The following is a 25188-nucleotide window of genomic DNA, read 5'->3' as shown; positions in this document are numbered from 1 at the left end:
ACTGAGTGGTTTGCTTAGTTTTGCAACATCTGTTATGTGTCCATAATGTGACTGGTTTATGACTAATATATTTTTATTTGTGCACTCTGGCCATAAATATCAATTTTTGTATTTCTATTAAAGTTAAATGACTGTTACGTCATTTTATGTATGCTTTTTCTGTCAGTTTTGATGCCTTCATTGAAATTCTCTGTGTAACCCATTATGCACTTTACAAATAATAAAGTGGTTGTTCCATTTATTATGTATTTACTTTTAAAAAATATACATTTAGTGGTCCTTGTTAAATGTGGGTACCACATAGTATTTTTAAAAACCTAATATTTGTAGTTTTTAAAATAATTTGTTGTGTGCCCAAGCATTCAGAACAGAGAAGTGCCCTGAATCACTGCATTGGGGAAGTTGGTATGTTTAATGTTTAATTTAATGTTTGGACTTGTGAAATATTGTGATTCATAAAAATGAGTAAGAAATTACAAAAGTAAAAAAAAAACAACATTTTAACAAAGCAGGCGGAAAATAACGACTCGTCATATTAAATCTGAATCAGAAACGTGCAGGTTTGTCAATTTTAGACGGACTTTTCTTTTTTTTAAATATTCCAATAACAAAGCCAAACAAAAGAGCTAATTTGCGGAGAAATAAATTAGAAGCTTTCGTATTGGGATTTCATCTTTTCGATTTCTCTACTTTGTTTCATATAAGACTTTTAAAGGTCTTTAAAAGTCGAAAAAAGTCCAAATGTATTCAGTGTCGACGTCATCACTCCACAAGTCACGTGACCCAAGTCGCCATTTTGGATATCCATTGGATACCTTTTTCTGTTGTTTAACAACACGCGCTGGAAGATAAAGAACAAGTCTTAGGAAGACGAAATGGCTTGCTGTGTCGCTGTCGGCTGCTGTAATCGATCAGACAGAAAAGACTTGTCATTTTACCGCTTTCCTAAAGACCCAGAGAGGAGGACTTTATGGGTGCAAGCAGTGTGCCGCCGAAACTGGAATCCCACCGACTACTCCAGAATATGCAGTAAACATTTCATCTCGGGTAGATATACCAGTCTACGTGTATATTTTTATTATACTGCTGGATTGATTTAGTTAACTCGCTGACTTATAATTTTATCTATACGTTGCTTTCACTAACCGTCTGGGTTACGGGTGTTGTGTCGAGTCTGGTTCCACCGTCTAGTTACCTCCTCAGCAGCTCTGCACTGCTCTCACGCCATGGCGCCTCTGCACCGCGTTTTGTGCTCAGGGCCGATAACCTCACGTTGTACACTGTGTTCACTATGGTATCTATAGGAATATTTTAACAAATGTTCTTGCCATCAAATGTCAATACAATATTGTACAGTACTTCTTGAATTATTGATCAGTTTTACGTTCAAAACTCACACCTAATATCTTCTGTTACACATTTTAAAATGTTATGTTTAAAATATTATTATACTAAAGTTTCTGCAGGTTTTTTATTAATAGCATCTAAAGCACCTGTTTTAATTATGACACACTTCTGCTGCAGCATCCTTAAGTATTCAAGTTAATTATTAACAATGTAATAGTTTGATAATAAAGTCCTATTTGTCTTTTGATCTACCTTCATTAACATTAGTCAATTTGTGTTGGGATCAGAGCTATGGGATCAGATTATTTTATATCAATTTTATATTTGATCTAAAATATTTTTATATTTTAGATATGGAGGCCATATCTTGCCTCCAAGAAATGGCCAAAGCATAAAGACAATTTTGTCTTTATATCAAAATAGTCTATATATGCACCAAAGAGATAAGTAATTTCTCAGCCAAATCAAAAAGTAGGTCAAGATGTAGATTTCACTTTCAGTTTGAAGCATTCACCAACCCAAGTTGAGGGACTCAGCTGTCAGACAGCATAATATAGCACAAGATTAGGTAATATTTAGTCATCGCTGTTACATGAATTGACTTTGTTTAGCACTAACTCTTTGGTGATGCTAAATATGTCAGTGACACACTTACAGCAGACAATAAAACATGTTCAATAAAATAATGGGAGCACGATGCATTTAGTTATCAAATTGTGTATGCTGCAGAGACAAATATGTGGGAATGTGATGCAGGGGCTTTACTTTCTTATAGCACTTTATCTTTCTGTGCCATTAAATTGAAACACAGATACGGGAGTAGTATGACAGGAGTATAACTCTCTTTCATCTGACAGCTCAAAGAAATGTAGACAGAGAAAAACCAAGAATTTTAGAAAAAAAAAATACTAAGAAAAAACAATTGTAAGTTGTAAAGTAACACACTCCCAAACTTTGCAATGTAACTTCCCCAAACTGTTGATTTTTCCTCCAATTGGGGTTAAGAGAAAGACCTTGTTAAACGTTTAAGCAATGATTTCATTTTTTAGTATTTACATGATTTAACTTAGCGACTCACATAAAACTGTGGTGTTTTTACTGTATAATTTACTAAAACTCCAAGAAATAGCCAAGAATCTTATTTTATGGCAATCCAAAAAAAAAAACCCTTGCTGAGATGTTTAAAAACGTAAGCATTTTAGAGTTTGCTCAGTATGGATAATTCAGTGTATAGATTTGCTTAAATGCACCCCGGACTTAATACATCATCGTAAATGTGTAGAACAACAACTAGTGAGTAAACATGTCTTTGCAAGGAAACCCGGTTCGACACAACATAGGAAAAATTGGAATCTAGTAGATTCCAATTTTGGTGTCCTGACAATCCTGATTAGTGGTATTTTAACTGAATGAGTAAATTGGACGATACTTTTGATTGTGTCCACAAATGCTTAATTCCTGCCATCACTTCCAGGACAAAAAAGCAACAACCCTCTGTCTCCGGATTATGTACCCTCTCTTTTTGCGCATACCCCAACCGCTGAAAGGAGAGTCATAAAAAGAGATGCAAGCTACAGCGAGGAACCTACGAAGAAGAGTCGCACCAAATCTAATCAGGTACGGGAAATGCATCAAATAAAAAAGTTTGATTTTAAATCGTCGCCATAAGTTATAAAAATGTCTAAATGCTGGCGTTGCATTTCAGACTGAAATAATAAGTGCTGCAACTGCACTGCTGGATCTTTCTGGGACTGGACCAAACAGTGGGACAGCGGATGACAATGGGGAAGACGTTGACCTGTACAACGAAGAGGTTTGTCAAGCAGATCTGCCTGGGGAAGAGGAAGAAGAAACGGGTGTGGAAGCTCAGACTGACCTGAGCGGTGCAGATGTCGACACTTTGACATCCGCAGTTCAAAAGTTGACTTCAGAAAAACAACTGCTGACTGATCAGCTAAAGATCATGGACCTCTCTGAGGAATCGTTTAAAGATAATGATGAAAAAACAAAGGTTTACACAGGTTTACCGACATTTGTCTCATTTATGACCATCATGGATTTGATCATGCCTTGTTTACGGAAACCAAACTCGGCCTTATCGCCATTTCACAAATGCTTATTGACATTAATGAAGCTAAGACTTAATGTCAGTATGCTATACCTATCATATGTTTTCAGAGTTCACTACAGCACAGTTGCAAAAACATTTTCTGACGTGATCACCTTTTTAAATATCAAATTAGTTCCTTCTACTGTATTTTGGCCAGAAAGAGATCAGATAAAAAGTACAATGCCCCAACTTTTTAAAGCTACATATCCTGATTGTGTTTCGATACTGGACTGTTTTGAGGTATTAACTGAAGGACCTTCATACCTTGAAACCAAAACCATAAACAGTTCACATTATAAAAGTCACAATACAATGAAGTATTTAATTTCAGTAACGCCACAAGGTTTCATTAATTTTATATCCAAAGGATGGGCTGGCCGTACGTCCGATCGGCTGGTAACGGAGAGCTGTGGCTACCTGAACAATCTTGCTCCAGGAGATGCTGTTCTTGCAAACAAAGGGTTTAATATTGAAGATATTGTTGCACTACGTGGTGCGAGGTTGATAGTTCCTGTCATCACAAAAGGTGTCAAACAGCTGCCGCATGGGGAAATCACAGAAGGTAAAAAACTTTTATCAGTTAGAATAAATATGGACCGAGCTCTGGGCAACCTAATGCAAAAATACCCAATTTTACGGAGCACCTTTCCTATCAAGTTCTTACTCACGGATCAAGCGGCAAAGATGTCAACGCTTGATAAAATTATGAGAGTCACTTGTGGCCTCTGCAATATATGTAACTCTGTGATGCCATGTAATTAGATTGACCCCAGAAACTCCTCCACTTTGTAGATTTTCCAAGCTGGTACTTGGCAAAGGGTACTTTAGGTATGTTACATCTCAATGATCCCTGCATCACAGTGATGTGAACATACCTGTCAAGTTTTGGGCTTGAGAAAACGGGAAATGTCGCCGTCCGAGACTAATTATGTAGACTGACATAACAGCGTATTATTATTTACGGGAAAATAATAATATGGGAGCACGGCAGGAAAGGGCGATTAAAAACGCCAGTTTCTCGGCCAAAACGGGAGACTTGACAGGTGTGGATGTGAACATATTCATACATTTTTGAATTTTTTCACATTTGAATCAAGCTGGAACCACAAATATTAATTTATGTCACAGTTTTTTTTTTTTTTTTCTTTCCTTCGTACTGAGGCGAAAGTGGGTCAGGAGGTAGGAGTTTGGTTGCAACCGATAGGATGCAGGTTCAAATCCCTTCTCCATTTGTGTCAGCCATTTTCTGCAGCTACAACGAAGCTCACCACCATCAGTGAGTGACTGAATGTTGTGTAAAGTGTTTTGTGGTCTTCTGGATTAGATAAAGTGCTATATAATTATGCGTCATTTACCATTCAGTCTTTGGGGCTTGCACTGTGCTCAGGTCACAGCCAATAGAGATGGGACATCTTAAGCAGCTGGTCGTTGTGGAAACAGATCTCCTGCTCATGCTGCTCTTCACATCACAGAATAATATAATTTTTCTCCCTTGTTTTCTCCTTTACTCTCTTTCTCACCATTCCAGGTTTAGTTAGGTCTATTCCTGATTGAGGCTCATATTTTAAGAACTTGTGCCTGTTTTATCCTGCACCTTGTTAATGAACAAAGCACAGTTTCATCTGTTTTTCTTTTCAGGGTTTCTTACAGTAAATGCCTCACTCTGCTTGAAAGCAAACATAGTCACTGTTTTTATCAGCTGGATCATCCATATTTGCCAAACTTGGACAATTTGCTCTTCACTTAGGAATCAGAGTCAGCTCTATTGGCCAGGATTGTGTGCAGACACAAGTAATTTGTACATTTTGAAGGATATATTGTGTTCCACTGAGGCCTGAACAATTTAGCAATAAAAATCATAATGTCTTTTTACTTTGACTTTATTAATGTAGGTTTGGAGCTTGGGTACTGTATTAAAATGTAGAATTTTCCCATTTTTTTCATGTATGTAAATAAACAGTATTTTTAACATTCTTTTGTTTTCTTTTTTTGTAACTGTTGCAGGCCTATTCCTCTATCGGTGGATCATCTTAATTGAGCACTGCTTCCATAAATATAAATCTTATTTGTATTTGATCTCGGATTCATTGCTTTGAGAAGTTAAACTTTTTGTTGTCTTAGCTGAAATTGAAAAAAATAAATAAATAATTTTACCTATTGCTCAGTGTTGGGTTCTGTTTTTAAATCATATTTAGGTTTTGGAGCCGTATTTAATCAGAGTAGTAAGGTCTCCCAAACAATTGGACATTCAAAGCTCAGTAGTGACAGCGTTTGAGTTCGGGCCCCTAATCTATGCAGCTAAAACAGCGCTTGATCATTTTTTAATTGAGTGATGTAAAGCAACTGTTCCTCTCTGAACTTTGCTCTAGTTTAGCTTTGACTGTTCAAAGCTAGGTAGTCGGCAGTATTTTTTTTATTTTACAGATAAAAGTTTAATTTTATATGTGAATGTGTGTGCTGGATATTATTGCCAGCTCAGAAATGTGTAGACTTGAGCAGAATGCCTCTTCTGTTTTAATAAATTAGTATTTTAAATTTGTATTAAAATTCTAAAAAGGGAACCTTATTATTTCTTCTAGACGTCAATAAAATGCAAGCCAAGATTTTTAGTTGTTTGGGTGCTTGATAAGTGATAGCTAAGATACATAGGAGAGCTCTGTGTGGGGGGTGTCTAGTGTGCAGGGCCCTACTAGCTGACTGGTGAGGTTATATATGGCAAAGGGATAGGTGGAGTTCTAGGAATTATGTAGTCTGGCAGATGGGAACTTCCTGCTACGTAAAGCAGCTATGTAATACAATGATTCAGCAGGGGTAGCTTGTAAACAGTAAACCTATAGTTTACAAGCTCATACTCAATACTCATAGGCCTTAAACAAGGCTTTCATTAAAAACTATCCTCAGGAATTACAACCAACAGGAGCCCAGAGGAGCTGTGCCACAGAGGCTGCAAACATTCCTCATATTGCCATGGGAAACACTTTCCATTTAACAGCTTCTGTTTTGTTGGAGAAAAGGCGGAGCTCTGTCCTGTCATTTGGTACTATGGCAAGGTGTTTTATAATTTAACACCAAAAAGTTTCAACTTTCTAAAATGTTAAAAAAGCAAGACATTACGTAAATTTTCTCGTTTATGTGTTTTGTAGCGTTTGGCTACAAGCCTGTTGAATTATGACATTAATTATTGGTATTATATGATTTTATTTTTGAAATCTAAGACTTCATTTAAATATTGTATAGATATGTCATTAAGGACATCCTGTCGTAAGCAACTAAACAGCATTTTCAGAGTATTTTCATGTATAAGGAATGATAACAAGAAGCAGTTTATTTCAGAATACAAAAAGTCAATACAAATGTGTTGGCTGCCACATCAGAATAGGTTATACTCATCGACCACAAGGAGAAGACCAAAATGCTTAAGATCACTCTAATAACAACCTATGGAGGAGGCACAGTCTTTCGTCTAGCTGGACAGCATGATGGACCAGCAAGGTGGAACCGGTGCAGATGTCAAGGGAAGGGCTGGCAAATCAGGAGTGACATTCATCCAGCATACAAACATCTGGGCATTGTTATGGATTCTGTTTTTTATTATCTCTCTTACCCGCTTACACGCACACGCATAATGTGTGACTGCCGCCAGTCATACGTAAACAGACTGAAACTGATTAGACTAGACTTTAGGGAGAGTACCGATTGCAGAGAATTATAAAAGCTAAACTCGCACTGCAATCTTTGCCTCACTTGATTGCATCCCTAAGGTGTGCTAAGTGACGCCCAGTGCTGGATGGTGGATGTCACTCTGTATCTGTTCCGGATCACTGATCATTTTTCGGCACTAAAGCCTGTTGTTTTTTATATAACCAAATCTCATTATTCCTCAAGGTAATTTACACTGAGGGGTTCTGGTCGGGACCTGGAGCTGGTAAACAAACCTGGGTGGTGCACAGAGACAAAAAAGAATGAACTCCAAGAGCATCTAAAGAGCTGACTGTTCATTTCCAAAGTGAAACCTGGAGGACCAAATAAAACCTCAAATAGAACAACCTGGCAAATATGGAGGGCATTGTACAACAGGGTGTTAGGGCCATACTAATAAAAAATAAAATGACCAGACTAAACTCTGTGTTACGAGAATTAAGTTGTACAAGAATAAAGTTGAAATAATATGAGAATAAAGTTATATTTTGTCACAATATTAAAGTCAATATCATGAGAATAAAGCCACAATACTGTGAGATTAAAAATTAAATAATGCAAAAAGTCATAACTTTACAAAAAATAAACCAGCTACGACTATTCTCATACAACATCATTCTTGTAATATGACGACTTTATTATTTTTTACATTTTCTTAGTGTGGCCCTAATTTGACCTTAAAAAAAAGTTAGTTTGGTGTTCTTTTGAATATATGTTACAACGGCCTGCCATACACCCACCCGCTTCCCCAGCACATGGGATGGCTGGGAGGTGCTTCACAGCCGCTCCGCCTCCAAGGCGTTTGGGAAGAAAGGATCACAATCAAGGGACTGTTCTTGAAGACGATTTACCAGCATCAATATATTGATCGTATGCACGGAACTGATACAACCTCACAAGTCCACGCGCTGTAGGATTTCAGGATCTAGATGGTGTAAGTGCGCCGCGATCTGTGCACCCTGGAGGGACGTTCAGCGCGTCAGAAAATCAAGTTCTACCAAACGCCTTGTGTTTACACAGGAACCATCCAAAGCCACGTTTTAGCAGGCAATCTTGAACGAAGTGCAGCACACAGTGCAGAAAACTTTTAGCTGTTTATCCCAACAGAGGAGTGGAGCAGTGAATCAGACTGCACGTATGCGATTACTTTAAATCCCTTGAAGAGAAAAAAAAGAAAAAGAAAAACAGTGCATCGGATACACTTTTGACATTTGGATAACATGGAGAATTGCAGCTGATCGAGCACATGTTGTGCATGTAGCAGAGCCCCGTTGTTGCTGCAAGGGCTTAGAGTGTGGCTGTGGACATGGAAATTGCTACAAAGTAAACCCAGCGTCGTTTGGATTGGGGTTTCGGGGAATGGTCCAACGGGGATATTTTGGAAAGTGTTTTTAGTTACCCCTCGCTGTCTCGCTAGTTTTGCACGGAAGAGTCTGCTGGGTCGACATGGAGATCCAGGAGGAGAAGGAGAGCAGGACGGACAAGCGCTTCGCCCTGACTTACGTCGGCTGGTGCTCGCTGGACAGGCGCACCACTCTGCCCATGCTGCCGTGGCTGGTGGCCGAGATCCGCAGGAGGAGCGAGAGGGGCGACTGCGGCCCCGTCATGCAGCCCAGAGAAGTTCAGCTGCTGCTCAACACCCCCTTCGTCCGCTGCGTCCCCTCCAACAGCAGCAACTCGTCGGTCTTCATCTTCGAGCACAAAGCCCAGCTGATCTCGCGCTTCATCCACAACAGCAATGACCTCACTTGTTTTTCCTACCTGCTGCGGGGCCAGCCGGACAACCCGGAGTCCGAGATGTCCTGTCACGTCTTCAAGGCCTGCGACCCGAACCAGGTAGGCGTGCTGAAGTTTAGGCACACAAGCCAGTGGCGAGCCTTGCACGAATGACGCCCTGGGCGAGCCACTCCACATGCAACCCCCATTTTCATCCTTTGGTAGTTAAATAGACCCGATTTTAATGTTAATATGCATAACTAATTTAGACATGAGTCAATGTTGTGTTCCAGTAATACATAAATATGTAATCAATGTGTGCTAATGAGTTAGTTAATTATTGTAATCAGGGTTGGCGGTTGAATTACCACCGCTAGTACCGCTAGTAGCGTTCAAGACAACTGGTGAAATCTGGGAGGTGATATTCCACATGTTTAATTGACTGAGCTTAAAAACAGCCACAGATAATTGGTTATTATTTGATAAGATATATTTGTGATCAAGCTGAGGTCAATCACAAAGAAAAGTTTATAGTCATAGCATCAGATTGTAATTATGTTAGTACCACAAACGTTTACATTTCTAACTAATTGTAATATTTTATTGTATCTATGCTAAAATGCCAAATCAAATTCAATGTAATCCTTATTCTCAAAGACATTTTAGATTTGTGTTAAAATGTAGATTTTTATGGAAGGCTTCCCAATGGTTTGTGGAGGAAGGGGCTAAGTAGTGGCTTTGTTTGCCTTGGGCCAGGTCTGCCTGTAGTTACATTTTTCCCATGGGTCTCCTTCAGAAACATAATCTTCATCAAACTACAAAAAAAAGTCTCCAGAAATTCTGAAAAGTACAGATGAAAATTATAATTATATCAATGTTTGGAAAAAAGTGTTAGTTTTTACAGGTAAATACTGATAAATAACTGTAATTATGATCAAATGTTGTACTTTACTGGTGGATGGAAGCAGCACATGATAGTCTAAAGTGTTGTACAGGCTGTAGACTGATGAGTAGATGTACGGTAGATATCACAAGATAAAGTGCACAAAGTGTAGTTTGTGTTTCCAAAAGAAATATGTCAATTGTTACAGTAGCTATTATCTGAAAAAAAATCTATCATGATTCATAATTTTCCAAACATAAGACAAGGAAGTTGGGATTACCATGGGGTGACAGACTTTGCCTTTTAATCTCTCACAAACACAGTATTATTTTAGCCTTTAGTCCAAACATGTTTATCTTACTATTAAGTATTTAGGCCACTGGTTGGAGGGAATAATATTTGGCAGTTAATCCATTCACTGTCCTTTTTTTGTTTAGGAATCTCCTTAAAGTCCAAATAAAATAACATATGTGCATACACAAAGTTCTTTAAAGAATTTGCCTGGATTGCCTTTTTACACAAACAATTCTTGCTGTATTTTGTTATTCCCCATACATTTCATAGGTGCTTTTAGATAGCAATAGATACTTCATTTTTTTAAAAATTATTTGTATTTTTTTTTTTGCCACAAATCAGATTCCAACCTAATGAACTTTCTACTTGTTTTTGCTGACAAATCCTCACTGTAACCCTCCACAGTCCTGAGATGCATAGTTTTCCAACTCCTACTGGGTTATTGATGTCAATTGATAGTAACTGGGAAGCATTATATCAATAATTGATATTAATCGAGCAATAAAATACATGCGTCCGAGAAAAGTGTGGGCATGGTGATGCATGTAAAGCTGTTTTGTTAGACGCAAGCCTTTCAGACATTACAACTCTCACTTCTCATTTTGGGATGACTTCATGTGATGATGACTTGTAGGTCAGCTGTTTTTTTAAGCTTAACTGTATTTTGGGTGTTCAGTGCCACAATAAGCACTAGCTTAAAATTTCATTCCCCTTGATTTTTGCCACATTTTGTATTTTAATGGAATGTTACGTGGTAGACCAACTAAAAGTAGTGCATAATAAGAAGGTGGAAGAAAAATGTCAGTTTTCAAAGCAGTTTGCATATACAGTACAATGAATGGCCATTTTAAATGTCTTGACTGGATTTAGATCTGCACTTTGACTTTGTTTGCACTTTTGGGTCAGTCTGACACATAAATAAGCTTCGCTCTAAACCATTCCAGTGTAGCCTTTGCTGTGTACCTTGGATTTTTGAAAAATATTTAGGTGAACTTCTATCAAGAAATCTCTGCAACCTCTGATTTGTTTTCTTCAAGAAAACAAATCAGCAGCTAGCTCCTTCCATCTTCCCATCAACTCTCACCAGATTTTTTGTCCCCACCACCATTTTTTACAGGAGGTCTGTGATGGTTGTTTCAGTGGTTTACAGCCAAAAAGTTTCATTTAGGCAAGGCAAGGCAAGGCAAGGCAACTTTATTTATATAGCACCTTTCAGCCAAAGACAATTCAAAGTGCTTGTACAAAGAAGTTAAAAACAACATACAACAGAATAAGAATAAACAAAATAAACATTATAAATTTGAATATAGTTAAAAAAAAAAAAAAAAAATAATAATAAATACAAATTTAAGAATAGGCAACGTCAAATAAGAAGGTTTTTAACCTTGTTTTAAATAAACTCAAGGTAGGGGCAGTCTTACAGTGAGCAGGAAGCTTATTCCAGAGTGTTGGAGCATAAAAACTAAAAGCTGCTTCACCGTGTTTAGTTCTGACTCTTGGAATGGTTAGAAGGTTTGATTCTGATGATCTTAAAGGTCTGAGTGGTACATATGGTTGAAGAAGATCAGAAATGTAGTCTGGGTTTCTATTATGAAGTGCTTTGTAAACCATTAAGGAGATTTTAAATTCTATTCTTCGAGCAACAGGCAGCCAGTGCAGGGATCTTAGAACTGGACTGATATGCTGATCTCTTTTTGTTTTAGTTAGGACTCTTGCAGCAGCATTCTGCAGAAGCTGGAGCTGTCTTATTGCTTTTTTTGATAATCCAGTAAAAATTCCATTGCAGTAATCGAGTCTACTAAAAACAAAGGCATGAACTAATTTTTCAGAGTCTTGTGGGGACATGAGTCGTGTAATTTTAGCAATATTCTTTAGATGGTAGTATGACGTTTTTATGATATATTTGATGTGGTTATTAAAGTTCAGATCAGGATCCATGATCACCCCCAGATTCTTGGCTTCGTCAGAACATTTTAATCCAATGGACTGAAGGTGGGTGATTATATTTAGTCTATGCTCTTTTGGCCCAAACACTAATATTTCGGTTTTATTTTTATTTAGTTGGAGGAAGTTTTGGCCCATCCAGACATTAATCTGCTCAATACATTTAGTGAGTATTTGAACCTGACTGTAATCTCCTGGTGAAAGACTGATGTATATGTATTTAGGTGTCATCTGACCAGAGTGGCTTCTTCCACATATTTGCTTGCCTTCTACACGACTTTTGGCAATGCTTGCCTGCAAGCTGGATTTTTATGTCTTTCCTTGATTAAGGAATTGCTTTTCTGTCTACACTCTTTCTTAAATGTCATGTTTGTGGGATGGAGAGCTAGTACTTGTCCTGGCAACAAATTCTCCCACCTGAGCTGTACATCTCTGTAACTCCTCCAGAGTTACCTTGAATCTCTTGCCCGTTTCTCTACCAAACGTTCGTATTTATTTGCATTTATGCTGAAGTTAAATTATACCCAATTGTTAATTATTTGAACAGAACTTTTTAGTGGGCTAAATAGAAGTACATCTTTGCAATGCAAATTGTACAAATGCAAATTTTTACGTTATTTATGATTTTCCTTATAACTCACTGTTATGTGACAGTCTGGTGTTTAGTCCCAATGAAACACACTGAGGCTCTCTACATGTGTTATTTGTTGCAGATGTCAGCATCCTATCACTTCTCCTACAGTAACTCTTTGTTGTTGGTTTGTATTTTCCAAATTGGAGCTGTCACAATCGATGTAGATGAGACATTTTTCCTGAAATCTGAACAGGCACCATATTGAGTCAGCACAATTACATGCTGATCAGCATGCCAGTCTTGAGTAATAAACTGAAATTTTGAAAACATTACAAAAACCAGGAACGTGGGAGTTGGTGTTTGAAAGCCAATGTGCTATTTTGCTTTCTTATCGGTGCTGAAAGGTCGTACCGGGTGGTTGAGTCCCTGAGCTTAGGAGTTCAGCCCAGCAGCTCTGGTGCATGTTGGGATTTTTGTCTGGCTGTAAATTAGCTATAAAAAGAAGGATAAAAAACAAAATCACAAATTTAATGAGCAATTTGCAAGTTTATTTTTGCACATCTAAACATCAGGATGTTCACATACGATTCCTTCCCAGCCTGCCACTCAATCTGAAGCTTCACTCTCGCTCGTGTTTTTCTTGTTACCCCAGTGACCCGGGAAACATTCACAAATAATGTTCACAAATGGATATGCTCGGGTTTTGCGCTTATGTCAAGTGCGCCTGTGTTGTATCATGTTTCCAGTGGTATTTGGAGGGCTTGAGCACAGAGTCTCTTTTGAGCTCTAAAATAAGAGTAGAAGTTGTTAGCGGCCTCTCAGCTGAAGTCTACAGTTGGAGAGACATCGCGAACATGCTTCAGTCACTGTTATTACGCAACAAAAACTGGTCTGGCCACACGCAACATATGAAAGGTGGACTACGTGTGATGGTCGGGTTTTTCTACCCATATGCCATCATCATGCACAACACCCTGCTGTGACTATTGTTACTGATTCGATTATCTGCCAGGTGTATCCTCTGTTTATTCAGAACCAGCTTCTTGTGCTTTTGGGAAGCTTCTGTTTGTCTCGGAAAAGTTCAAAGAAACAATGAAATATTGCTGCAGACTTTTAGCTGACAGAGTTGTAGCTGCTTCCAAATCTATTCTTAGCTGAGGACATGGTGGGAACTCATTGTGTAAAGCAAGAGTCAGGAGTCCTTGCATGCATTAAATTCAAGGGAAAGGTTAAATAAAATAGGGAGAGGCCTCCTGCACGCCTTATGGCAAACAGCAAATCTGATTTTGCATGCATAAAGAAAAAGTTAAACATTCGGAAATGCCGTGAAAGCAGGTTCTGTCTCTATACTTGGTTGGTCACGTGTCAAATCAGGTTTGACTTGAATTTCAACTTTAGCTCTCATGTATAAGATAAGAGTTTATATCCAATCATAAAATATATTTGAGGTGTGTTTCTTTAAGAGTTTTGTCAGATTAACATCATAGTCAGAGTTAGACATTCCACTGAGTTTTACCTTTCACCTCCTCCGAGATTTAGTGTGGAGCTCTAAGCCACAGTTACAAATCGAACTTTTACCCTGCAATAGCATGGTTCCATTATAAGGCCAACAGTAGAGAACTTGAGCCTGCCCATCACATAAACCACATACTCCTCTGCTTTTTAAGTTGTGATCTGAAGTGGAATTGGACCACTGGAATCTGTGTTCTCCTTTGATATTCAGACAAATATTCAGGTGGGTCTGAACTGCACCACGTGCCGTTGCACATAAGAAACATTGTGGAGTGAGAAAACTACCAATATTGTTGGTTAAAGGAGTGTACTGCATTGGCGAGTCGTATTTCACTGTTAATTACAAATTGAACTCTGCTACTTCCTTTGCTTTAAACTAAGAGGTGGAGAGCAGCAAATTATTATAACCAGCCATGCTGCCTCTGTTTGAGAAGTGAAGATTCAGAAGGGCATCACCCTATGACTGTTTATGTTGCTTTTCAGGTGTTGTAGTCATTAAAGGGCATGGCAACAATTCTGTTGTGAAGTCAAATTAGAATAATTTATGCAGTGTCTATCAAAAATGTGCAAACCCCTTTTAAAAGGGTATTTTAAAAGGGGTTTGTAATGTCAAGCTGCATTACAAGTTACAAGTTATAATGTCAAAACTGGGACTTCAATCACAAACACGGCTAAACATGATTACAGTTTAGCAGAGAACCGACAAATGGAGAAATATAATGTCTTCCTATTAATTTTGTTGAACTCTCACCGTTTTCTGCTTTTTATTTGTTGATATTTAAGAATGGCATTTCATCCAGATTTTTATTTCTCCAAAAGTTGCTTGTAGTCTAACTGATTGGATTCATTGGGATTTATGGATAAAAATATCTGCGTATCATCAGCATAAAGAGCTATATCCCATACTGTGTGCTGGGATGAGTGGAATCATCTAGTAAAAGGAACTGGCCCAAGCGCTGATCACTTTGGTCCTCTACAAGTAAGCTTGGAGCATTACGAAGACATCTCATTAACATGAACAAACTGGGATCTGTCTGACAAATATGACTAAAACAAGCCCAAAGCCGTTGCCTTGATCCTTACAGCATGTTTGAGTCTTTGTACGAGAATTCTGTGATCGATTGTATCAAATGCAGCAGTGAGATCTAACAAGACCAGAGCAGACACAAGTCCATCCTCTGAAGCCATGAAAATATTATTAGTAGCTATGATGAACTCCGAAAACCACTTGAAGCGCTTCACTCAGGTTCATCGCTGAACTTTATTTTAGGTAAATCAGATGAACTGTAACAGAGGAAAACTGAATGCTGAAACGGAATCAAAAATGCTTGGCATTTTAGCAGTTTTTGTGACATATTGAAAAAAACCCCAGATTTTCACAACAGTTAAACTTTTATTAATAGACCAAAGTAGGTAAAATGGGCCAACTCTCAATTACTGTTTTTTTTTTATTGAGACAATAACTGACGCACACACAATGATTCATTTGGCCATTAGTCACTTAAATTAGTCCAATACAGTAAGTAGTCTGTTATTCATTTTTAAATCACTGTCAATCAGAACAAGTAGTTTCTTTGTCCAATTTTCTTACTTGCATTTAGTTGTGCTTTCTGTTCCCATAACTATTTCCATTTTCCAGAGTAATTTTGAGATGATGCCTCATACAGTATGAAGAAATTTAGTATTGACGATAGAAAATGGAGGCGATAGCCGTCTGCCGCAATATTTAACTCCCAATATTTATACAGCTACATTAGTTGATGACAAAAATAAAAAACCTGTTTTGTTTCACATCCATCTTTGTGGATTATGTTTTAATCTTCCACCCCGTGCTAAGGTGACATAAGGGCCTTTCTGTTTTATGTTGGGACATGAATGTTGTTAAATTCGGCTGCCCCGTTTGTCTTCTTAGGTAACCTTTGACATTTCCCACAGAGTCTTCAGTCTTGTGGATTCAGGAAAGAGGAGTTAAAAAATAATCTGACCAGTTTTTATCCAACATAAACAACGAGTCTACACATTACCTAGTTGAATTATTCATTAAAAATACCAAACTCTAACTGGGAGTGTTTAAAATACTATTTAGATGCTGCAATAAAAAAAAACAACAGTACCGTAGTTTGACTGAGTTATGTTGTCACCAGACAATTTGGAAAGTGCAAATATTCTTAAAAATGTAATCATTGCTGCCCTTCTGGATAAACCATCACATTTCTGGAAGAATTTACCTTGAAGACATTTGGTCATCACTATCAGCACTACTTATTGAAAACAAGACACACTCAGGGGTGTCAAACTCCAGTCCTCAAGGGCCGCTGTCCTGCAACTTTTAGATGTGCCTCGGCTGCACCACACCTGAATACAATAATTAGGTCATTAAGACTCTGGAGAACTGATCTACACAAGGAGGAGGTAATTAAACCATTTCATTCCAGTGTTTTGTACCTGTGGCACATCTAAAAACTGCAGGACAGTGGCCCTTGAGGACTGGAGTTTGACACCTGTGCACTATGTGAACACGAACACCTTATACCAACTGTCAAACAAGGAGCTGAAGACCTGAGGATTTGGGTTTGTTTTGCAGCGACAGTACCAGAGGTCTTTGCCGTGATTGAATCAACCATGAACTCCTCTGTAGATTGAATTATTTGGGAGTCAGATGTGAGGCAACAGCTGAAGTTTCACTGAAACAGAACAATGCCCCCAAGCACAGCAGCAAGTCCACAACAGAAAACATATTCAACCCCATTCAGCAGTTTTCCATTGAACAGACATGGAGAGCTCTATGTTGCCTTTTGCTTGTAAAAATGTGAAACTGGCTGAAAGTGAGAGGTGAATTGACCTTTGCATAAAGATATCCATTGATATTGATGTCTAACTGTGGTGTTGAAAGCTTGATGCGGTTAATGAAATGAGTTAACCAACCTTGACTTTTAACTTGGTAAATATAACATTTGGACAGGGTCCGTGGACTCAAAACGTAACATATTTTTAGTGGTGAAGATGAGTGCTGTCTGACAAAATACTATAAAAAAAAATCTCCTTTGTTTGAAGAAAATGTTGGTACTTCTTCACTAGCTGAAACAACAGTGAGAAATATGGGGAACAAACAAAGTCTTGGAAAATTTGATTATTTCAGCTCATGGTTAATAAGAAATCTGAATGCATTGGTTCTGCAATTAGACTTGGTGTTTATTGAATAAAGCATGGCATGATGTAGTGTTTTATGTTTTCAGCACAGTTGTAAAATATGGAAAGAACTATGTTTTTTTTTTTTTTTAGCTTTTATTGCTTGTTTGGAACTGTTCATTGAATGTCTGTTCTTGAGATAGAGAAGCACATCTGCAGAATAGGAAACAGTTTAGTCTTTTTTTGTGACATGAAGGTTGCAGCCTTGGCTCCCTTTTAATATACACAAAACTTTAAAAAAATACAAGTTCCTTAATTATCCTGGATCTTAAATACAGTAACCTTTTTTTACTTCTTTTATTCCCAGTTTAACAAGGACTGGGAATAAAAGTCCTTGTTAAAACTGGACTTTTAACAAGGACTTTTGAAACATTTAGGAGATAGACAATCCAAGTGTCAATTTTTTTCATGCTTATTGTGTATCAACCTAATCTATATTTTTATAAGAAATCCAACTTGGCTTGCCTGCAGAAACTGTTCCTGCATGGATCAGTGTAAATGATCTCATATTATTACGACTGACTGTGGGGGGGTCATAGTATTTCACCCTGCAATCCATCCGCTCATGTAATATTTGCTTTTCTCCTGGACTATAAAAGCTGGGCTTCACTGCTGGCATTTATGTTGACAGTTCCTTGCTCACACCCAACATTACTGTTATGGTTCCACAGATCCAGGCAGAAATGGGTGAAAGTTAAATCAGCTTGACAGTGAGTTATTATAGGGGTTATATTTCAACCGATTTTAAATGGAAAAAGCCAATTCTGTCCTGGTCAGTCTCCTTCTACCTGGAACAAGCTGCTTTACAGGCTCTATTTTGGGTAGGTTATAAATAATTGATAAGCCCAAATGGTGTCATTGCGTCATCTTACTCATGCATAGTAAAGCAGTTTTTTAAAATCTTAAAATGGTCCAGTCATGTTCCCCTTGGGGTTTGCGGAGACAGTGCTGCTTTGATTGAGGTGTCTGCTGTCCAGTCTGCCAGACCAAAAGTTGCCATCTTCATTTCATCTCAGCTTTTTTTCCACTGTTGATGACTTATGTCAGGAAATTGGCTTCTTCAGCCTCACAAGATGTCAAAGAATTATTACAAAGAAGCTTTGCAATCCGCTAGAAAGATAATTACTTATTTTCTTTTCACCTAGCAAGCATGTCTGACCACCCCTAATTTTCTTCCTACTTTCAACATCTTGGCACAGATCAGCTTTTGAAATTTATTTTAACCCTTGCAGCCAGATGTAAGGCACAAACTCCCTTTGCCTTCCTTGCAGGAAAATTATAAGAAATCTTGTCAGGATTTCTTGATGCCCCAACAGGAAATCGGTCAAGTGTTTTGCAGGATGTTTTTGTTTCAATCCCAACCATCCTCTTCCTGTTTTCCTTCCATTTCAATTTTATGCGTCTGCTTCTACTAGTCTCACCTCAATTGTGTTGTAATACATTTATAGAGTACACGAATCCATTGTCTTAGCTCTCAATATTGCATAATAATTTTGTATTTTTTTTCTTTTTTCTTTTCTTGTATAGATAGGAAGCAAAACAAATGTCTCTTACATTTCCAGATATCTCTTATGAATTTCTCCTGCAAAATTTACGTTTTCTGTGTTTATATTGTGTTTTTTTTCTCCTGTATGAATGTTACCAGGCTGCTCTGAGTGTATTGATAGCACAGACTCTTCCTCCAACACACTGCTGCACAAACAGGCTCACCTTCAGATCTCTGGTTTCTTCCAGCCCTCTGTTTTGTCTTTAGTCCAGTAACGTATTGATTTTTCCATGACTCCTTGCCTATTTCTTTTGGAGCTCAGTCTGTTTGTTTGAGCCTTGTTTTCCACCAAGGCCTTGGGTGTTTTTCTTTCTTTTTTTGCATCAAGTTATTTATTATGTAACATGTTTGTTATGCAAAATAATGTATGAAGTCAGGAAATGTCTGACATTTCCTGACTTAATACAGGAAGTTACTAAATCACTAAATCACTAAATTTTAGTGATTTAGTGAATCACTAAAATTAAAACATAATTTTAGTGATTCACATTGACTTTGGTTTGTGTTTTACTCAGTAGAGAAAATATTTGAATATAATTTCCCTACTTTTCATACAAGTCATCATCCAATGAAAGCAATTTTTTTAGGCTTTGTTTAACTTCATTTTCAAACCTTTTTGCGTTGGAAAGACATTTATGTCTCTCAAATTTGTTGTGTTTCAACCATAATTTTTATTCATATTTTCTTGTAATTTTCTGAACTTTAATTAAAATTTTTAAGGTCTCCTCAGTCATTATCTGCTCTCATTCCACTGTATTTACTCATAGGTCCCAGAGGTAATCAGCAGCATTCGTCAAGTGTCCAAATCGGCTCTGAAGGAAGATGCCAAACCCAAACAGGAAGCCGACGAGGCGTTCTACAACTCTCAGAAGTTTGAAGTGCTTTACTGTGGCAAGGTAGTTCCCTGAATAAACAGACGTACATTTTCATGTTTCATGAGCGTCAGGTGAAAGTTGTCTATCTTTCCGATTTAAATGTCCAGGTTACTGTGGGCCACAAGAAAGCTTCGTCGACCCTCATTGATGACTGCGTGGAAAAATTTCGCCAACATGAGACTGAACGTAAGCGCCTGCGACTTCTCAACGGTCAGCGAGGGTCTACAGAAACCATCCCCGTGGATTTACTCATCACTGGAGATGGAGACCCGCTTTTCACTGCCCTCAGCAGAACGACAGAGGAACCGGAAGCTCCAGGAGTAGAAGACCTGATCACAGGTGAAGGAAAAAAAACAAAACAATTAAGAGTTCAGTACTGACAGCCTTTGGTCTGCAAATTACATGTTTAAGAGAAAACTCAAATTGTTTTGAAGTGGGATTCTATAGGGTAGTTGTGAGATGGCAGTAACTTAACTTCAGCATGAAGTCAGTCAGACTTCTGAGGGAGACGCTCAGATTAGAGCCCTTGTATTTTCAATCAAAGACGCCATAAGGTCTAGCGCTCATATTTATTTTATATTTCTGCTAGGAAATACATTTATCTCAAACAATTTCTCTGATTAATTATACTGAACATTTTCCATGTAATTTATTACTGATATCTGGTCATGTGAGTCATCATAATTAACAGCCGTAGGCCGATGTGATGCTGGTGCTTTGAGTTTTTAGTTTTGAGCTGAAATCTAGTTATGTAAACTAATAAATGTTTGCGTCAGTAAAATTAAGTCCGTGCAGGTGAAGCTGACATTTGAGAATGAACTCCTGTGGGGACTTTTTTGATGTGGAGTGTCATTATCGTTTTCAGTTGTGGCTTTTGCTGTTTGGGAGGAGAACTGCAGTGAATTAGGACAAAAATAAGCACAAGAAGAGATTTTAAGACCATCAGTTTAGTCAGTTTGTTTTATTCTCAACATGTATAAATAATCAGCAAGAACTACCTTACTGTGTAGCGTGTGGAGTAATTTCATGCTTTCAGGATCCACAATGTTTGCTGCCAGTATGTTTAGATGATCTTACTCTCAATTTGTGCTGCAGAGGTAATTGGTAAATTAACCAGATAGTTACACGATTCTATAGACAGGAGCTGGTTCAAAAACACTTGACTCATTTTCACTTCTAAAGAAGCAGAAAATGAGGCTGATAGAGAGAATTTAATAAAATGCTCAAGTTGAAAATGCAGTACTTAAACAGTCTGAGTTGAGTTTGCATAAAAATAAAAATTGCTGAGCACTTATCGTCAAATCAAGGCCAGGCGTTCCCATGCTAAAGCAAATACTCTAACAGAAAAGAAACATGTTTAAACACAGTGAAACCTGTCTGATTGGTTGCAAATCAAGCAAGTCTTTGCAACAAGAAATACCCAAGAGTGATATCTAAAGGCTAAAGAAAAACCTCATCTTTATCTAAGCAATATGTCGAGTGAAGTTTTTCTTTTTCTGGTCCAGGTATATGTCTGCCCAGCAGTGCCAGTCAGAGCAGTCTGCGAGGATCCTTCCCCGAGTGCATCCTGGAGGACTCTGGGTTTGAGGAACCTCAGGAGTTTCGCACGCGCTGCAGCAGCTTGGCTGGAAGCCTGCAGAGGAAGCCGGGGGAGGGAGTCATCATGGGTCCCACGCGTCGCAGACACGCCAGTGCGCCGAACAACGTCCAGCCGTCCGATTCCGACAAGAACCGCACTATGCTGTTCCAGGTAAAGGATACAAAAATCAAAGAGAAGTTGCTTTGATTTGAATGATCTGTAACAAAAGAAAGCATCTTTGCAAAAAAAACAAAAAACAAACAAAATACAAAATAATGTCGCTTGCAGTGTCCATTCTTTGTGGACTTTGTCTTGGAGTTTGTCTTAGTGCCTGGCTGCGTCTTGTCATCGAGTCTCTCTGCATTCAGGCTGCTCAGTCTCACTCTACTGCCAAATCATTTCCACGCTCACGCGCCAGGCAGGTGTAATGTACAGACCTGCTCTGTTCTCAGCAACATTTCTGCTCCTGCTGGAGTTACGGCTGTAACTCCCGACTGAAATCCCTGCTCCTGTGTAAACTCAAAGCCACTTTATTGAAAACATGTGGGGCTGCAGCGCAAGCCAGCTGCCATTCCTCAAACACCGTGCCCATTTCCTCACGAGGCTAATTTTAAAAACTAGAGCACAACGCTCAATATGATACTCCACACAGAGGCCAGTTATTGGAAAAACCATTGGGCGGCTGTGTCGTTGGCCTTGATTCGGAGTCGGAGCGGGTGTGTTTCTGCCCATCAACAAGCAATTTAGTATCATGTGATATTTTGATTTGGAGATCTTTTTTCCATGTCTTTAATACCATAATCAGCCAACAGAAAAATTAATTCATATCCCTTGAAGGTTGTTTTACATGAGTTTTTATGTGATAGACCGACACAAAGGTTTGCATAGCAGTGAAGTGGAAGGAATTGCTACATGGGTTTTAACATTTTTAGAGATGCAAAATCACAAAACAGTGGTGTGCAGTGTCATTCTTTATCTCCGATATGCTTAAATAAATCCTGTGCAACCAATTGTTTTCAGAAATCACCTGGTTAATAATTACAGTTGCAATTTTCACCAGTTGTTGCAAATTTTTTTAGATACAAATCTGATAAAAATGACCTTAATGTTTTTTGCTTGGCCCGTTTCTAATTTGACTGATTTTTTACGTTGACAGTCGAACCTGCATGTTTGATGCTAAACTTAATTCTAATTTTTTTTTTTTTTTTCAAAAAGCATCTTGAGATGTTTTGTAGGTTTTGCTTTACAGTGTGGATAGAGTTTATGTTGACTTTAATGGCCAATGTGGTATTCTTCTTTTGCCTTTTGACAACTTCCAGGACATTACTTTATTTGTAATAACGGTGCTATTTCTAAAAAAAAACGTACTTGAAAATATTATTTGCACTTTAACCATGTTAAAATCATTTCCTTTTTGGAAGGCCATGAGCAGCAATTTCAACTTTTTTGTGTGTAAGACAATGTTATGAGAAAAGCTTTAAAAAATTGGCAACTTTGCAACATTTTGTAAAAGTCAGTAATGTTGCAGCTGTCACAAAAATATTGCAACATTCTGGAGGGGCTGGCTATTGGCAGATTAAAGCAAAATTGTACTTCAAATTGCATGCAGAATGACGTGTGTGTGGTGGTAAAATAATGTTGCATGTCACTCTGAAGGTGCCACCCACTTCTTGAAATATGGGGATGACAGCATTATGATGTGTGGATTCTTTAACAGGTTGCTAAATACAGAACAACCCCAGAAGAAAACCTGTTGGAGGCTGCAATAGGTTAGAAAGTCTGGGCGAGAGCTTCACCTTGTAGTGAGATCACAACTGTAAACATGCAGCCAGGGCTGCGATGGAATGATTCACATCAAAGTATATTCATGTGATAGGATTAATAGGAAAGCTTTTCATTCAACCTGGCTGAACTTGAGCTGTTTTACAAAGACAAATGATTCTAGATGTGCAAAGCTGGCAGATATAACCCAAGAGACTTGGAGAGAAAGTATGAGCTCACTGGGCCATAAGGCAAAAATAGTTGTTGCAATGTTTCCCGCCCAGTTAACTTCCACGCCACACTTTTTTGTTGGGCAATCAAAACCACAATAAAACGACACAATGAAGCTAGGACTTGAATCAGAGTGTTCTGGGGGGTGAATACCTTTAAGTGCTTTAAATGAATCTGTATTTATATGTTTTGCACAGGTTGGACGTTTTGAAGTGAACCTTATTAGTCCAGACAGTAAAACAGTGGTGCTGGAAAAGAACTTCAAAGATATCTCATCCTGCTGTCAGGTTGGTTCATTTTTTTGTCTCTCATTATTTACACAGGAGAGCCTAATTTGTTATTTATTTTTTTTTGCTGCAGCTCCAGGTTTTGAACAGAGTAACTTAATGCAGTACGTTGATCCAGGCCACAGATCAACATGGATTTTTGTTTGTCATTTAAACTGACAATGAATTAACTTTTTATCTGTGAAATACTGTGGAAATGTGGCCCCTTTTTTCATATGTAATGCTTTTTGAATGCATCGAAAGAGGCTGCTATTATGAGCTAATGGACTGCCTTGTGGTTTTGGTAATTTACTGATAAAATGGGACATGAGTGAACCATTATGCTTCACTCTGTACTGCAGTTGAGTGAGCATTAGCTTATTGAGAACATACATTTCGAAGTAGTTTTTTTTCTAAAATGAATTTTCTTATACGCTTCTTTCTTCAACAGGGCGTCAAGCAGACCGATCATTTTGGATTCATCTGCCGGGACCAGTCGGAGTCTGGTCCCAGTCAGTACATGTGCTATGTCTTCCAGTGCGCCAATGAGTCGCTGGTGAGTTGCACGGGGTGATGTCAGTGAAAATTACACCGAAGCGCAAGAGGTGAAGAGCTTGTGTTTCTGTTTATGTATCAGGTTGACGAGGTGATGCTGACCCTGAAGCAGGCCTTCTCCACCGCCGCAGCCTTACAGAGCAACAAGACCCCGGTGCAGCTCTGCGAAGCGTGCCCCATGCACGACCTGCACAAGCTCTGCGAGAGGATTGAGGGTGAGCCCCCGCGATCCGAGCAGCACACCCCGTCATCCCTCCGCGTCCCCGACTCGTACTGATGATCCGTACGTTAATGAGTCTGTTTCTTAGAGCTCCGTTTTCTCTCCGCAGGTCTTTATCCACCCCGAGCGAAGCTAGCAATCCAAAAATATCTCTCCCTGTTGACCGATAATGAGCAGGCAGAGATTTTCGAGCGAGTTCAAGTAAGCGCACTCTCTCCTGTTGCCATAAGTGACACATTAACGGTTTTGGGTGAGAGCTGTTCAGGTTTTCACAGCTTCCTTTTACTAGCTTCAAAGCACACCGTCTTCTAGTTGTCTTCTTTTAAGGTGTTTGTGGGTGTGTGTTTCTCCAGAGACTGAAGCCTGGGTCTGACCAAGAGGAGAATGAGTTGGCGATTATGTATCTAAGGCAGCTCTGTGAAAGCAAACAGAAATCTCATCTTCATATCGGAGAAACCCCTCAGGTATGCTCTCTATGCTGAAGAGGATCTAAAAACTGTTATGGGAGTGTTATTTAAACCAGTGAACTTTACCCTCATTCATGCTTGTTGGCAATTTCTAACATTTTGTGTTCAAGGTTACTGATGATTCGAAGTAGGGCCAGTCTTCATTAGGTGGACTGAGTACTTGAATGGTTTTCAATGAGTCCAATAAGCTGGGATATTTGAAAAGAATTGTATTATTTAGCGTTTATATCATACATGTTTTTCTCTTTTTTTCTAAATGAAAACAGAGAAAAGAAATGACGTATATTTAGTCAAAAGAATGTAATCGAAGAATCACGAGTTGTGAAAGGGGGTGTAAAATGTCCCATGGCAGATGCATCACTTTTGTGCTTTTTTACTTTTTCTTGGGTTCAAAAATGTGAAATCCACAGATGTATAATG

At 38.4% G+C, this 25188-nt stretch overlaps 2 protein-coding genes across 5 annotated transcripts in view; both read left to right on the top strand.

The window, feature by feature from the left end:
* Window positions 1-795: 795 nt before the first annotated feature.
* LOC111609200 lies at window positions 796-5607 on the top strand. Its single transcript, XM_023336242.1, has 3 exons — window positions 796-1047; window positions 2822-2964; window positions 3053-5607. The coding sequence occupies exons 1-3, from the start codon at window positions 876-878 to the stop codon at window positions 4217-4219; spliced, it is 1482 nt and encodes a 493-aa protein (XP_023192010.1). The 5' UTR covers window positions 796-875; the 3' UTR covers window positions 4220-5607.
* A 1175-nt stretch (window positions 5608-6782) lies between these two features.
* The window catches only part of tbc1d4 (TBC1 domain family member 4), a 37700-nt gene continuing 19294 nt past the window's right edge, over window positions 6783-25188 (top strand). For 3 of the 4 annotated variants that reach the window (XM_023336491.1, XM_023336490.1, XM_023336489.1), the window contains exons 1-9: window positions 6784-8992; window positions 19582-19710; window positions 19797-20028; window positions 21195-21439; window positions 23458-23547; window positions 23978-24082; window positions 24164-24296; window positions 24411-24502; window positions 24655-24765. In XM_023336491.1, coding sequence (XP_023192259.1) covers window positions 8603-8992; window positions 19582-19710; window positions 19797-20028; window positions 21195-21439; window positions 23458-23547; window positions 23978-24082; window positions 24164-24296; window positions 24411-24502; window positions 24655-24765 — 1527 coding nt within the window. In that variant the 5' untranslated portion in view covers window positions 6784-8602. Of the gene's footprint in view, window positions 8993-19581; window positions 19711-19796; window positions 20029-21194; window positions 21440-23457; window positions 23548-23977; window positions 24083-24163; window positions 24297-24410; window positions 24503-24654; window positions 24766-25188 lie in introns of all 4 variants that reach the window. The other variant, XM_023336488.1, reaches the window with a different exon arrangement.

The sequence above is a fragment of the Xiphophorus maculatus genome, chromosome 7, assembly GCF_002775205.1.
Source record: "Xiphophorus maculatus strain JP 163 A chromosome 7, X_maculatus-5.0-male, whole genome shotgun sequence".
NCBI lineage: Eukaryota > Metazoa > Chordata > Actinopteri > Cyprinodontiformes > Poeciliidae > Xiphophorus > Xiphophorus maculatus.
The sequence above is the reverse complement of the archived record's forward strand: the minus strand, read 5'-3'. Positions and strand labels throughout refer to the sequence as shown.